This window comes from Lutra lutra, chromosome 11, assembly GCF_902655055.1.
Source record: "Lutra lutra chromosome 11, mLutLut1.2, whole genome shotgun sequence".
Classification (NCBI taxonomy): domain Eukaryota; kingdom Metazoa; phylum Chordata; class Mammalia; order Carnivora; family Mustelidae; genus Lutra; species Lutra lutra.
Window position 1 is genome coordinate 70,840,287 of NC_062288.1, and position 14,985 is coordinate 70,855,271.

Consider the following 14,985-nt stretch of genomic DNA (forward strand, 5'->3'; position numbering starts at 1 on the left):
GTTAATTATTTCATTAAGAAATAGTGTATTTGACAAATTGTGCCATAAAGAATGAGAGAATCATTCCCGATCATCTTGTGGGGATGCCAAATTGTAAGATAATTCAGAATATGACTTACCTGCGTCTAGGAATTACCCTGGTACCATCTGGGCTCATGGAAGCAGGGGCTGAGTTTCTACACACGCGGGGGCTTCCATTAGGAAAATGGACTGGACTGGCTTGTATACAAGCAGAGAACTCCTAGAGAGGGAGTGAAGGAAATATTTCAGATGAGCAATCGTAGGGGCAAAATAACTTGTGAGGTATTTTAGCATATTGTAATGAAATCTTTATGTAAGTTTAAAAAGGTTAAGTTTTGGTATTATTAAGCTTTCTCGCCCTTTTTTGTTCTCATAAAAGTTGAACAGGGCAAATAGAAGATGATGCAAAATTTTAATACTGGAGGACTCCATGGTAAGATGGTGCAGTTTGGTAGAAAAACCAAAAGATGTCACTCTTGGATACTTCATCGTCCCTCTAACAAAAAGCAAACTGGCAGTGGTCAGACTGCCCCCTATGGCCACTTTGGGTACGTACCTGAATCCCTAAACTTGACTTCATCACAAAGAACTGGTCGACCAGCTTTTTGTGTAGGGGTCTCATATCTTGAGGCACAAACTTCTCGTGCACGGCCAAACCAAATTCCAAAATCTGTGCCTTGAGAACGAGACAAGGAAAAAACCCACATCAATGAATAACTCCACCAAGTGCCTGCTAGGGGTCAAGCACTGTACCATGCACTCTGCATCTGCTATAGCTAATCCTCTCCACCCCACAGAGGAGCAATCCTTCATTTACAGGTGAGGATCAGAACAATCCTGCATGTACTAATAGACAAATGGGGATTCAAACTGAAGTCTTTCTGATTTTCCTGCTACCCAAAGTTTCTTTGCAGTGTATTTTAGATCTGGAATAACAAGCCCCCCCCCCCTTTTTTTTCAGTTTATTTTTTTTAAATTTTTTATTTCTTTTCAGCGTAACAGTATTCATTGTTTTTGCACCACACCCACTGCTCCATGCAATACGTGCCCTCCCTAATACCCACCACTTCGTTCCCCCAACCTCCCACCCCCTGCCCCTTCAAAACCCTCAGCTTGTTTTTCAGAGTCCATAGTCTCTCATGGTTCACCTCCCCTTCCAATTTCCCTCAACTCCCTTCTCCTCTCCATCTCCCCTTGTCCTCCATGCTATTTGTTAGGCTCCACAAATAAGTGAAACCATGTGATAATTGATAAGGGCATCTTGGTTCTTTCCACAGTTTGGCGACCGTGGCCATTGCTGCTATAAACATTGGGGTACAGATGGCCCTTCTTTTCACTACATCTGTATCTTTGGGGTAAATACCCAGTAAATACCCAATTGCAGGGTCATAGGGAAGCTCTATTTTTAATTTCTTGAGGAATCTCCACACTGCTCTCCCTTCTAAGCACTTATGTGTCGCTTGGCCCCCATCTACATTGCACAGGACTGGGAAGGAGTTGCTCCCCAAGGGATCTCTTCTCTGGATGACACTCCATTTTCCACAATACTCTTTTCTCTTCCATCAGGTTCTGCTGTGCTTATCCACACCCCCCCCTCAAGATTTCCAAAATTTGTTGAGGAAGACATGCAAGTAAAATGGGAACAGAAATTCTATCATAGTTGCTATGCTTTTTGTTTTTGTTAAAGAACGATTATTCTGGTTCACTTATAATGCAATAAGGAGCAGCTCCTACTTAAAAAGGGGGGGGGGGGCGGTTTCCAGTGGTGAAGTCCCAAAAGAGATAAACACAAACATTCAAGTTTCTTTTGTTCTTTAACTATGAATACTGCTTAATTCCTCTGAGTGTCAGCTGCCTTTTACATTTAAAAAAAAATGCCCCGTACTAAAGTGGTCAGAAAAACAAATTTCATGGACTATGAGGAAAGCATATCATACCATGGGTTTTTATCACACTGGGTTTTATCTTTATATCTTGTGAACATTTAAGATTGAAAGCTCAGGTCAAACAGGACTGAACCTGGTGGGTTAGTGTCCAGCACCTTCTGTAGGGGGACAGGACTGTGGCAGCCCCTACCCACTGCCAGCATATCTGCATAAAGATAAAAATACCTCAAACCTCAAGGACACCTTTAAAGGGAGTAGTGAGAAAAAAAAAAAAAAAAGGAGTAGTGAGGGTGGAGTGGATGTCTGAGGGGCAAAGGAAGGGTCTAATGAAGGGAAAAGGGCATGGAAGAGTTGACCTCAAGGGCAGGAATCCAGTTTTTAAACATTCGCTATAAGGCAAATTCTGTTTTGTCCAAATCACGTCGAAGATTGGGTTCTCCTGGAGTAGACCGTGGCATGGAGATGAGGATGTTTACTGAGGAGTCACCTGGCATCACTGTCTGTGTGAAGGAGGCACAGAAGCAGGACTGACTAAAAAGAATCTGGGAACATGGCAGTCATGTCAGCCTCTGCCCACACCAGGGGATCTCTGGGCCTCAACCAGGCTGTGAGGGTTGTGCTGTATTGGGCCCAGGAGGCCGGGCTGTTTCTTCCTCAGTCACTGGATGTGGGACAGCCAGGAAGGTGATGATGTTGGGCCAGGCGGCATTTGGCAGCTGAGGCAATGGCTGAAGGACCAGAGCACCAATAGTGTCTGTCAATGGCCACCACTCCCAGCAGCTGGCTCAACAAGTCCTTTCTGGAAGAGCCACTGGGGCAGAGCATTTCCGAGGCCCCCAGGTAGTTTATCTGAATCACCTCACAGAGATCCAGCTGAGAATGGTGGCCTCGGCTAGCCTAATCCCCCACTGCTATGGTCTCAAAGAGATGGTGTGATCGCCCAAAGTCACATGGCAGTCACTTGCACCGCTTATCCTATGACAGAGATCTAAAGTCTCCTATACCAAGGCTCTTTCCACAAGGCCCTATGAACATCAGACAGGATGTGGAGGAAACAAAAGTTCCCAATTTATTTTTCTTGAGAGTCTTCTTGGCCCTTTTAATTTTAATGCAGGGGAAAGAATTCAGTCAGACTGAACACCAATTGAGTCCTGCAGTGAGGCAAGCCACTCGCAAGAGACTGTACTCAGGTTAAATACTGATTTTTGAATATCAACAAAGGCCACAGTCATTCCATAATCCTAAGAACTGGATAAACTAACTTGCTCACTTCTAGTATCTACAGAGCACCAGGGCCACATCGAGAACTTAGCTTATTCTCGATTTCCTTGCAGGTCACCTTAAAGTAACTCCTTTCTTTTTTCCAGAAGCTGTATAACTGACCCTCTTCCAGCCACGGTACCTGTCCATGGCCACTTCTATCTCCCCAGTATTAAGTTCTGTTGATTAAGCCTGCAGAGCATAAAATGATGAAAATCAGATCCAACCTCATCATTTTCTTACCCAAAAGGGCATGCCTTATTTGTTGATTAATTTGGTATTATCAAGTAGAAGGAGATGCTTTGGTCACATTTTTTCATATGTATTCCACTGTTTATGAGTGTTAAATGTCCTTATTTCCTATTTACCTCAGCCTCTTAACTATTATGTCTCCTACCTAGGTTTTCAAACCATTTTCAGGCCGAGAGCTAGCTGCAGGAACACAGCAGGCAAGAGATTACTCTAGTTCTTTGTGCTTGCTGGAACTATATAAACTATATAAACTAAAATAAACTATGCTTTTTTGCAATAGAAAATGATGCGTTTGTTACCTCATTTTGTCCATATCCTATCATCTATAGGTTTAGTCTTTGTTTTAAAGCAAAGTCTATTGATTGCCCCTTCACTGGAACACTTAAGTAAGAATCTCATTCCTTCCCTCATTCATTTACCTATTCATTTATTTTAAGTTGGCCTGAACTTATGGGAGCCCAAAATTTTGAGTGAAAAGTTGGCCTCAAGCCTACAGCAAGCCTTTAGGGAGAGAATGTTCAAACAGTATTCCAAGAAACTACATGAAATTGTCTGTCATAAGGGGCTGCCATAATTTACTCACTGTTAAATTTATTTTTGCATCGGACTGGAGAGTAGAAGTGAAAATGAGCAAGGTGGAATACATTACAGATGAATCTATAACCTTTGGCTGACCGCTTCTATTAGAACACTGATACAGAAAACCAGGGAGATGGGTCTCTGGGTAACCATGCATATCTAGGCAGGAAAGAGAAGGTGACCGGCTTCTGTCCCCAACTTACCTGCTCAAGCATCAGCTCTCTTAACCGTGCAATTTTCTCTCCATCTTCAGGGTGACTTAAGATATATTCTTTGACAAAAAATGCCTAGAAAGAGAATGGAGAGTCAGTTTACTTCAGGACAGTTAAAAAGTGAGAGACACAGCCGCTTCTAAAGGCCTGGCATCTTGGAAGAAACACCACTGTCAACCACATTTGTAGGGCAGGAGGAACGACTCCTACTGTGGGCAGCTGGTCAGAAAGGGAATACAAGGAAAGGATTGTTTAAGGGAGAGCAGCAATTGTGTAAATAAATATCTGTGGTAAAGCAAGCAAACAGCAAATCCAAATCAATGAGCATTATATCCTAAAATAAAGTGCTTTAAGATTCAGTGACAAAAATGGTGGCCTCTCACCTTCCAGGCTGCTGTGGCTTTCTGTTTAAAACCACAAGGGCAGATGAAAAGTCCGTTTAAAGTATCTTCTAAACAAGATCAGACATGTCTATGCCTGTGAACCTCCTTGGTCAGGGAAATGGTTTAAGGTTGACATTTATTAAGTAATTTTTATAACCTGATCACTTTATTTATCCAAGAACACACACACACACACACACACACACACACACACACTATCCTCAAAATACCACATCTCGGAAAATGGTGTTAACTAAGTGTGCATCGCAAATAACTGTTTCCTCTATTTAACCAAGAACTCTGTGTCAATTGTAACCCTATATTAGCATGGGGATTTGTGTATTTATTTTGAAAAAAGACTTCTGAGGCCCTAAGAAATCAATTTAAAAACTTTCAAACAACAATACCTAATCCTTACCTCTTGATACCTGGAAACTCCACCATTAACCGCAGCATCTATAACTCCATTCAGGCACATGGTCAAGGGATTAATATTCTGCATCTGTCTTGTCTGACACTGACTAATCAGAGTCTTCAGCTGCTGATTCTTATTTTCCAACACTTCAATTGCATTTTCCAGAGGACTCATTTCTACCTGAGAAGCAAATGCACATAAACATATTTTGGATTTTGTGACATTTAAGAAGAAAGTAGATTATCCATGCTCTGAATTATCTGTGCTCGCCCTTGGCTCCAATCAGTATCTCCACCAGGGGCCATACAGTAGACTAGATAAGGATGTGGAAGACAAATCAGCTGTTCATTTAAAGGTCTGGAAAGTGAAGGTGATTATACTGAGTGGTTGAAACATGGCAGGGATAATCAACAACCATCAACCCTATATTAGCACTGCAAGAAGCCATGTAATCCTTAAAAGAAAATCCGAGGATCTCATGTCTGTTAAAACTCATTTTTCTTTTCTTTTGAAGGACTAAATATTCAGGGGCCCTGCATATTATTATCACCTTTTTAGTTGCTTACTTAATGCAGAGCATCACAGGAGATACAAAGATGCATTTACAAATCCTCTGATGTCAAGGAGTTTCAGCCCAGTTGGAAAGATGGGACATATGCCCATATGGACCCCATATGCACATATAACAGCACCATAAGGTAGCACAGGATGGTACTTGGTTGGGAGTTATGGAAAATAAGATAATCGTATATGCTGTAGGATCTATTTGTTGAAGGAGAGCCAAACAGAATTATAATGATTTAAAAATTCTAGGTTATATGGGGAACCTAAATGTGAAAATGATGAAAGTGTTCTTCAAATGTTGAACATTGTGGCCATTACTGTCATTGACATTCTCTTTGAAGAGAAGGTCTGCCAAGTTCTTAGCTGTAAAGAATTCAAGCTTACAATAAGTACATTTAAATATTGGTTTTTTCCAGTTAAGGAAACAAATTAGATTTTTAAAGGTCACTTACATCATCTTCAAACAACACTGAAAAGTACTAGACTAATTTGACTATGTCAAAATTAAGATTATACATTCATTAGGAGGCATTATGAAGAGAAGGAAAGATAAGCAAAAAAGGAGAAGATATTTATAACATATAAAACCATCAAAGAGACTATGTCCAGAATATATAATGAACTCTCAAAAACAAGATGGCAAATGGCAAATGACCCAGTAAAAAAATGAGCAAAGTCTCTACATGGACACTTTATAAAGGAAGAAATCCAAATGGTCAGTAAATACATGAAAAGGTGTGGAACCTCACTTGTGATCAACAACATAAAAAATGATACCACAGTAATATACTACTAAACACTCACTAAATGACAAAAAAAAAAAAAAATAGGACAACAGCAAATGATGGTGAGAATGTGTTACTAGACTCTCTCAATTTTGGCTGTTGGTAGTTCAAATCGTTTCAATCACTTTGGAAAACAGTCTGGCATTATCTACTAAAGTTAATGATTTCTTTACTATATTTCATGGTCCTACATGCAGTTCTATGTTTGCCTATCTCTGGAAAAAAAAGTGGAGGAGATGTATGTAGATGTGTGTGAAGAAAATGTGTGTACAAAAATGGTCATAAATGTCTCAAAAATCCCTGTTGATAAGAGAATGCATAAATATATCATGGTATGTTCACACAATGGAATAGCACCCAGCAATGCAAACAAACTTCAGTCACAGGTAATAATAACATGGACTAACATTACAAATAATACTGAGTGACAGAACCAAATCAGAATATACACACTATGATACTGTTACATAAAGTTTGGAATCACGCAAAACTAAATTGACTTATTTTAGAGAAACAAACTTAGAGGATCAACCAAGAAAGGGAATGGATACCATAAAAGTGAGGACAGTGGTGATGTAAGAGAAAGGGAGCAAGTTGTCACTAGAAAGGGGTACATGAAAAGCCTCTAGGGTGCTAGTAGCAATGTTCCCTGACTGAGCGCTGGCAAGTGGGTATTTATTTGTGACAATAAACATTTGTTTTATAAGCACAAAAGCTGAACCAGAAAGTAAAAGGGTGAGGACTCGGATGGACTGAAAGTTAAAAAGGTATCTTAGAAAGCAGGACAGTGGTTGGCAGGGGCTGGGGAGGAGGAAGAGGGGAAACGTTCAGTGGGTATAGAGTTTTCGTTTTGTGAGATGAAACTGATCTGTTGCGTAAGAATGCACACATAGTTAACTCTGTTGTACTGTACACTTAAAAATAATTAAGATGGAAAATTTTATATGTGTTTTGGCCAATGGTAAAAAAAAATCATGCTCATCTTTATAAATTCAAATGCTACTAATATGAAAAAAATTTAAAAAGAAAACAAAATGGGAGAATAGTCCAAGATGGCGGAGAAGGAGACCTTAGTTTCCTCTGGTCCCAGGGATTCAGCTAGTTATCTATCAAATCACTCTGAACACCTGTGAACTCAACCGGAGATCTAAGAAAAGAATTGCTGCAATTCTACAAATAGAAAAGCGACCACTTTCTGCAAGGTAGGAGGTGCTGAGAAGCAAATCTGAGGGGATATTTTGGAAGATAAACTGGGGGAGGGGAAGCCTATGGAGCTACTGGAAAGTGACATAGCAGGCGAGCACAAAATCGGAACTTTAAGTCTGCTATGGAGAAGGACGTCTCTGCCTGAAAGCTGGGCAAAATCCTATGAGGGAGAGTGTGGTCTCCAGATCCCCGGAGTCAAAGGAAGATCGGGTGACCAGTGGAGCAGAGCTCCCAGGCATCGGAGCAGGGAAGCCAGCTGTAGTTAGCAAGCCTTGGAGTGGGCTATGAGCTTGGTGCTGCCATATACCGCAAACAGCAGCACAGTCTGGTGACTGCTCTCTGAGCAGGGGCCCAGCAAGCAGCAGAACTGTGGTAAGAACCCCCTTCCTCCCCTGGGGAGGAGTGGTGCAAGTATGTATCGAAGGAGCCTGCGGGGTTTGCAGACTCAAAAAGGGGTCACACACCTGAGATCGAAACACTCAGTCACAGGTTGGGTGAGCACGGAGTGTGCGTGGAGACCAGGGGGACAGGAGTGACTGACTGCTTTTCCCTGAAAGTGCACTGCTGAATGGGACCCTGAGCTTTGGGTTCTGGCACTGGGGAGATTGGGAAGTCGCCATTTTCATTCTCATCCTCTTAAGCCAGCACAGAAAGCCTTCAGGGAACAAAAGCCACTTTGAGAAGTCTGGAACCACTTACTTAGCCTGGCCACTGACAAGGGTGGTATAATACTGCCCAGGGAAAAGAGACCTGAGAATCAGCACAACAGGCCCCTCCCCCAGAAGGGGCTAAGACCAAGTTTACTGATCACATAGAAGTGCAAAACTACAGTGGTAGGGGAAAACTGTATATAGAATTCATGATATTTTCCCCATGATTCTTTACTATTTCAATTTTAATTTTTTTCTCCTTCCTTTTCCATTAATTTCCTACTTTATCAACTCCTTTTAAAAAATCTTTTTAGGGACGCCTGGGTGGCTCAGTTGGTTAAGCAGCTGCCTTCGGCTCAGGTCATGATCCCAGCATCCTGGGATCGAGTCCCACATCAGGCTCCTTGCTTGGTGGGGAGCCTGCTTCTCCCTCTGCCTCTGCCTGCCATTCTGTCTGCCTGTGCTTGCTCTCTCTCCCTCTCTCTCTGACAAATAAATTAAAAAAAAAAAATCTTTAAAAAAAAAAATCTTTTTAAATTTTCATTTTCAGAGTTACATTCTGTACTTTTATTGCATTTAATTTTCTTTTTGTATATGTATGTTTTTCTTTCTTTACAATTTTGAGATGCAGTTTCTTCTAACAAACAGACCAAAATACACTAAGGATATAGTGTATTGCTCTGTTCTGTTCACTTGTCTGATTATATTCTCTTTAAAAAAAAAAAAAGTTATTATTTTATCTTTTTTGATTTCAGCTCTCTTCTGATTTGTTTAGTGTCTAATTCTCTGGGGTTGTTGTTGCCATTTTGGTATTTTGTTCTCTTGTTCATCTATTCTTCTCTGGACAGAATAACAAGATGGAAAAACTCACCTCAACAAAGAGAACAAGAGGCAGTACTGACTGCCAGGGACCTACTCAGTATGGATATAAGTAAGATGTCAGAACTAGAGTTCAGAATAACAGCTACAAAGATTCTAGCTGGTCTTGAAAAAAGCATAGAAGACACTAGAGAATCCCTTTTCTAGAGAAATAAAATAACTAAAATCTAACCAAGTCAAAATCAAAAAGGCTATTAATGAGAGGCAATAAAAAATGGAGCCACTAACAAGGATAAATGAAGCAGAAGACAGAATTAGTGATATAGAAGACAAAATTATGGATAATAAAGAAGCTGAAAAAAGATAACTACTAGATCATGAGGGGAGAATTCGAGAGATAAGTGATACAATAAACTCAAACTATATTAGAATAGTTGGGATGCCAGAAGAAGAGGAAAGTGGAGGGTGGGATGGGCAGAAGGTACACTAGAGCAAATTATAGTGGAGGACTTCCTTATTTTGGGGAAGGAAACAGGCATTCAAGTCCAGGAGGCACAGAGAACCCCCTTCAAAATCAATAACAATAGGTCAACATCCCACCATATAATAGGGAAACTTGCAAATCTTAAAGACAAAGAGAAAAATCCTGAAAGCAGCTCAGGACAAGAGGTCTGTAACCTACAAGGGTAGAAACATTAGGCTGGCAGCAGACCTGTCCACAGAGATGTGGCAGGCCAGAAAGGACTGGAATGATATATACAGGGTGCTAAAAGAGGAAAATATGCAGCCAAGAAGACTTTATTCAGCTACGTTGTCATTCAAAAGAGGAGAGATAAAAAGTTTCCAGGACAAATAGAAACTAAAAGAATTTGTGATCACCAAACCAGCCCTGTAAGAAATATTAAAAGGTAACCTTTAAGTGAAGAGAGAGCCCTAAAGTAACATAGACCAGAAAGGAACAGAGACAATATACAGAAACAGTGACTCTGTAAAGTAATACAAAGGCACTAAATTCGTATCTTTCAATAGTTACTCTGAATGTAAATGACCTAAATGCCCCAACCAAAAGACGAAGGGTACCAGATTGGATAAAAAAGCAAGAACCATCACTATGCTATCTGCAAGAGATAGACCCATTTTAGACCCAAAGACACCTCCAGATTGAAAGTGAGGGGGTTGAAAACCATTTACCATGCTAATGGACATCAAAAGAAAGCTGGGGTGGCAATCCTTATATCAGACAAATTAGACTTTAAACCAAAGACTGTAATAAGAGATGAGGAAGGACACTATATCATAATTAAAATGTCTATCCAATAAGCCTTAACAATTGTACTTATTTATGGTCCTAACATGGAAGCAGCCAATTATATAAACCAATTAATAACAAAATTAAAGAAACACATTGATAATACTACAATAATAGTAGGGGACTTTAATACCCCACTCACTGCAATGGACAGATAATCTAAACAGAAGATCAACAAGGAAACAAGAGCTTTGAATGACACTTTGGACCAGATGGACTTCACAGATATATTCAGACCATTCCAATCTAAAGCAGCAGAACACATATTCTTCTCAAGGGCACCTGGAACATTCTCCAGACCAGATCACACACTGGGTCAGAAATCAGGTCCCAACTGGTATGAAAAGATTGGGATCATTCCCTGCATATTTTCAGACCACGATGCTTTGAAACTTGAATTCAATTACAACAGGAAATTTGGAAAGAACTCAAATACATAGAGGCTAAAGAGCATCCTACTAATGAATGAATGGGTCAACCAGGAAATTGAAAATGAAAACACAATTATTTCAGGTGATCCAGGAGAGAGATATATAGCAATACAAGTTTCTCAAGAAGCAAGAAAGGTCTCAAATACACAACCTAACCTTACACCTAAAGGAGCTGGGGGAAAAAACAGCAAATACAGCTTAAACCCAGCAGGAGAAAAGAAATGATAAAGATTATAGCAGCAATCAATGAAACAGAAACCGAAAGAACAGTAGAACAGATCAGTGAAACTAGGAGCTGGTCCTTTGAAAGAATTAATAAGATTGCTAAACCCCTGGCTAGACTTATCAAAAGGAAAAGAGAAAAGACCCAAATAAATAAAATAATGATTGAAAGAGGAGGGATCAACAACCAACACTGAAGAAATATATTATAAAACTATAACTATAGTTTAACTATAGTTTATAACTATAAAAACATATTATGAGCAACTATATGCCAACAAATTAGGCAATCTGGAAGAAATGGATGCATTCCTAGAGATGTATAAACTAGCAAAACTGAAACAGAAGAAATAGAAAACCTGAACAGACCCATAACCGGTCAGGAGGTTAAAGCAGTCATCAAAAGTCTCCCAACAAACATGAGTCTAGGGCTGGATGGCTTCCCAGGGTAATTCTACCACACATTTAAAGAAGAATTAATACTGATTCTTCTGAAGCTGTTTCAAAAAATAGAAGTGGAAGGAAAACTTCCAAACTTGTTTTTTGAGGCCAGCATTGCTTTGATCCCCAAATCAGACAAAGACCCCATCAAAAAGGAGAATTACAGACCAATATCCTTGATGAACACGGATGCAAAAGTTCTCACCAAGATACAAACCAATAGGATCCAACAGTACATTAATAGGATTATTCACTACAACAAAATGGGCTTTATTCCTGGGCTTCAAGGTTGGTTCAACATCTGCAAATCAATTAATCAATGTGATACACTACATTAATAAAAGGAAGGACAAAAACCATATGATCCTCTCAACAGATGCAGAAAAAGCATTTAACAAAGTACAGCATCCTTTCTTGATCAAAACTCTTCACAGTGTAGGGATAGAGGGAACATACCTCAATATCACCAAAGCCATCTATGAAAAACCCACAGCAAATATCATTTTCAATGGGGAAAAACTGAGAACTTTCCTCCTAAGGTTGGGAACATGGCAGGGATGTCCACTATAACCACTGTTGTTCAAGAGAGTACCAGAAATCCTACAGTCAGCAATCAGTTAACAAAAAGAAATAAAAGGCATGTGAATCCACAAAGAAGTCAAACTCTCATTCTTCTCAGATGACATGATACTCTATGTGGAAAACCCAGAAGACCCCACACCAAAACTGCTAGAACTCATACAGGAATTCATTGAAGTGTCAGGATATAAAAATCAATGCACAGAAATCAGTTCCATTTCTATACACTATCAATGAAACAGAAGAGAGAGAATTAAGGAATTGATCCCATTTATAATTGCACCAAAAGCCATAAGATACCTAAGAATAAACCTAACCAAAGAGGCAAAGGATCTGTACTCAGAAAACTATAAAACACTCATTCAAGAAATTGAGGAAGACACAAAGAAATGGAAAAACATTCCATGTTCATGAATTGGAAGAACAGATATTGTTAAAATGTCTATGCTACCTAGAGCAATCTATATATTTAATGGAATCCTTATCAAAATACCATCAACTTTTTTTTTTACAGAGCTGGAATAATACTAAAATTTGTATGGAACAAGAACAGACCTCCAAATAGCCAAAGGAATGTTGTAAAAGAAAACCAAAGCTGGTGGCATAATAATTCTGGACTTCAAGCTCTATTACAAAGCTATAATCATCAAGATAGTATGGTACTGGCACAAAAACAGACACATAGATCAATGGAACAGAAGAGAGAACCCAGAAATGGACCCTCAACTCTATGGTCAACTAATCTTTGACAAAGCAGGAAAGAATACCCAATGGAAAAAAGACAGTCTCTTCAACAAATGATGTTGGGAAAATTAGCCACACGCAGAATGAAAGTGGATCACTTTCTTATACCATATATAAATATAGACTCCAAATGGATGAAAGACCTAAATGTGAGATGGGAACCCATCAAAATCCTAGAGGAAAGAAAACACAGGCAGTAATCTCTGCGACCTCAGCCACAGCAACTTCTTGCTAGACACATCCCAAAGGCAAGGGAAACAAAGGCAAAAATGAACTACTGTGACTTCATCAAGATAAGAAGCTTTTGCACAGCAAAGGAAACAGTCAACAAAACCAAAAGAAACTGACAGAATGGAAGAAGATATTTGCAAATGTCTTTGCAGATAGAAGGCTAGTATCCAACATTTATAAAGGACTTATCAAACTCAACACCCAAAGAACAAATAATCCAGTCAAGAAATGGCCAGAAGACATGAACAAGTATTTCTCCAAAGACACACAAATGGCTAACAGACACATGAAAAAATGCTCAACATCACTTGGCATCAGGAAAATACAAATCAAAACCAAACAGTAATATACCATCTCACACTGGTCAGAAAGGCTAAAATTAACAGGTCAGGAAACCACTGATATTGGTGAGGATGTGGAGAAAGGGAAGCCCTCTTACACTGTTGGTGGGAATGCAAGCTGGTGCAGCCACTCTGGAAAACAGTATGAGGACTCCTCAAAAAGTTGAAAATAGAGCTACCCTACTACCCAGTAATTACACTACTAGGTATCTATTACAAAGATACAAATGCAGTGATCCAAAGGATACAAATGCAGTGATCCCAAGGGGCACCTGCACCCCATGTGTTTATAGCTGTAATGTCCACAATAGCCAAACTATGGAAAGAGCCCAGATGTCCATCAACAGATGAATGGATAAAGAAGATGTGATATATATATATATATATATATATATATATATATATAAAATACATATATATATGTCAACAGATAGATGGATAAAGAAGATGTGGTATATATGTGTGTGTGTGTATATATATACACACACACACATACTGCTCAGCCATGAAAAAGTGAAATCTTGCCATTTGCAACGATGTGGATGGAATTAGAGGGTATTATGTTAAGGGAAATAAGTCAATCAGAGAAAGATAATTATTGTATAATCTCACTGATACGTGGAATTTAAGAAACAAAACAGAGGATCATAGGAGAAGAGAGGAAAAAAATAAAAGAAGAGGAAATCAAAGAGGGAGATGAACCATAAGAGACTCTTAATCATAGGAAACAAACTGAGGGCTGCTGGAGGGGCACGGAGTGGAGAGATGAGGTAACTGGGTGATGGGCAGTAAGGAGGGCACATGATGTAATAAGCACTGGGTATTATATAATATGGTTGAATCAGTGACCTCTACCTTAATGATATAAAATAAAATCTTAAAAAGATCTTATTTATTTATTTGAGAGAGAGAGAGAGAGAGAGAGAGAGAGAGAGAAGCTGACTACCCGCTGACCAGGGAGCCCGATGTGGGACTTGATCCCAGGACCCTGGGATCATGACCTGAGCCAAAGGCAGGTGCGTAATCAGCTGAGCCACCCAGATGTACCAAAAATATATATTCTTACCTAGCATTCAACAAATGCCAAAAAGAAAAATTAACCCTCTTATGATCAATTTTTATCAGTTATTTGGAAAGATTAAAATAACACAACACCCAGTGTTGAAGGGTTGTTGGGAAAATGGGTATTCCCAAGAACAGTTATCCCCACCAGACAGGACATAAGGTGGTACATGCCATTGTTGGCCCATGAATCAAAGGTTAAATTGTGGACTCATTAATAGATCAATTCACTTTTAGGGAAATTATTCTAAGGAGATGGTCAAAGAAGTATGCAAAGAATATTGTGTAAAAAGATGTTCACTGAGGAATTATTTTTCATCTAGTCCCCAGATTGTGATCTTTAAATCTTGTTTTCCACTACAAAGATGCAGGAGTTATTGGAGAAATGGTTGTTTTAAGGTCTGGGGTAGGGAGTGTGTGAATGAGCATGGAGTACCTAGTCATCCCACTAAGCCAGGAAGGCAGCTGGGAGGAAGACCTTGAAGCAGCTGGTCTGTGATTCATTCACTCTCTTTAATGGAGGAGAAAATATCCTTGGGGGATAGAAAACAAGGCAGGTGATTGGGTCTTATCCCCTTGTCAACTGAACCTTC

General features: G+C 39.6%; 1 protein-coding gene across 4 annotated transcripts in view; it reads right to left on the reverse strand.

Moving 5' to 3' along the window:
* The window catches only part of DOCK4 (dedicator of cytokinesis 4), a 427,767-nt gene that overhangs the window by 15,236 nt on the left and 397,546 nt on the right, over positions 1 to 14,985 (reverse strand). For all 4 annotated transcript variants that reach the window (XM_047694527.1, XM_047694528.1, XM_047694530.1 and 1 more), the window contains 4 exons: positions 5,012 to 5,188; positions 4,202 to 4,285; positions 578 to 697; positions 120 to 241 (listed from right to left, as the gene is read on the reverse strand). In XM_047694527.1, coding sequence (XP_047550483.1) covers positions 120 to 241; positions 578 to 697; positions 4,202 to 4,285; positions 5,012 to 5,188 — 503 coding nt within the window. The remainder of the gene's footprint in view (positions 1 to 119; positions 242 to 577; positions 698 to 4,201; positions 4,286 to 5,011; positions 5,189 to 14,985) is intronic.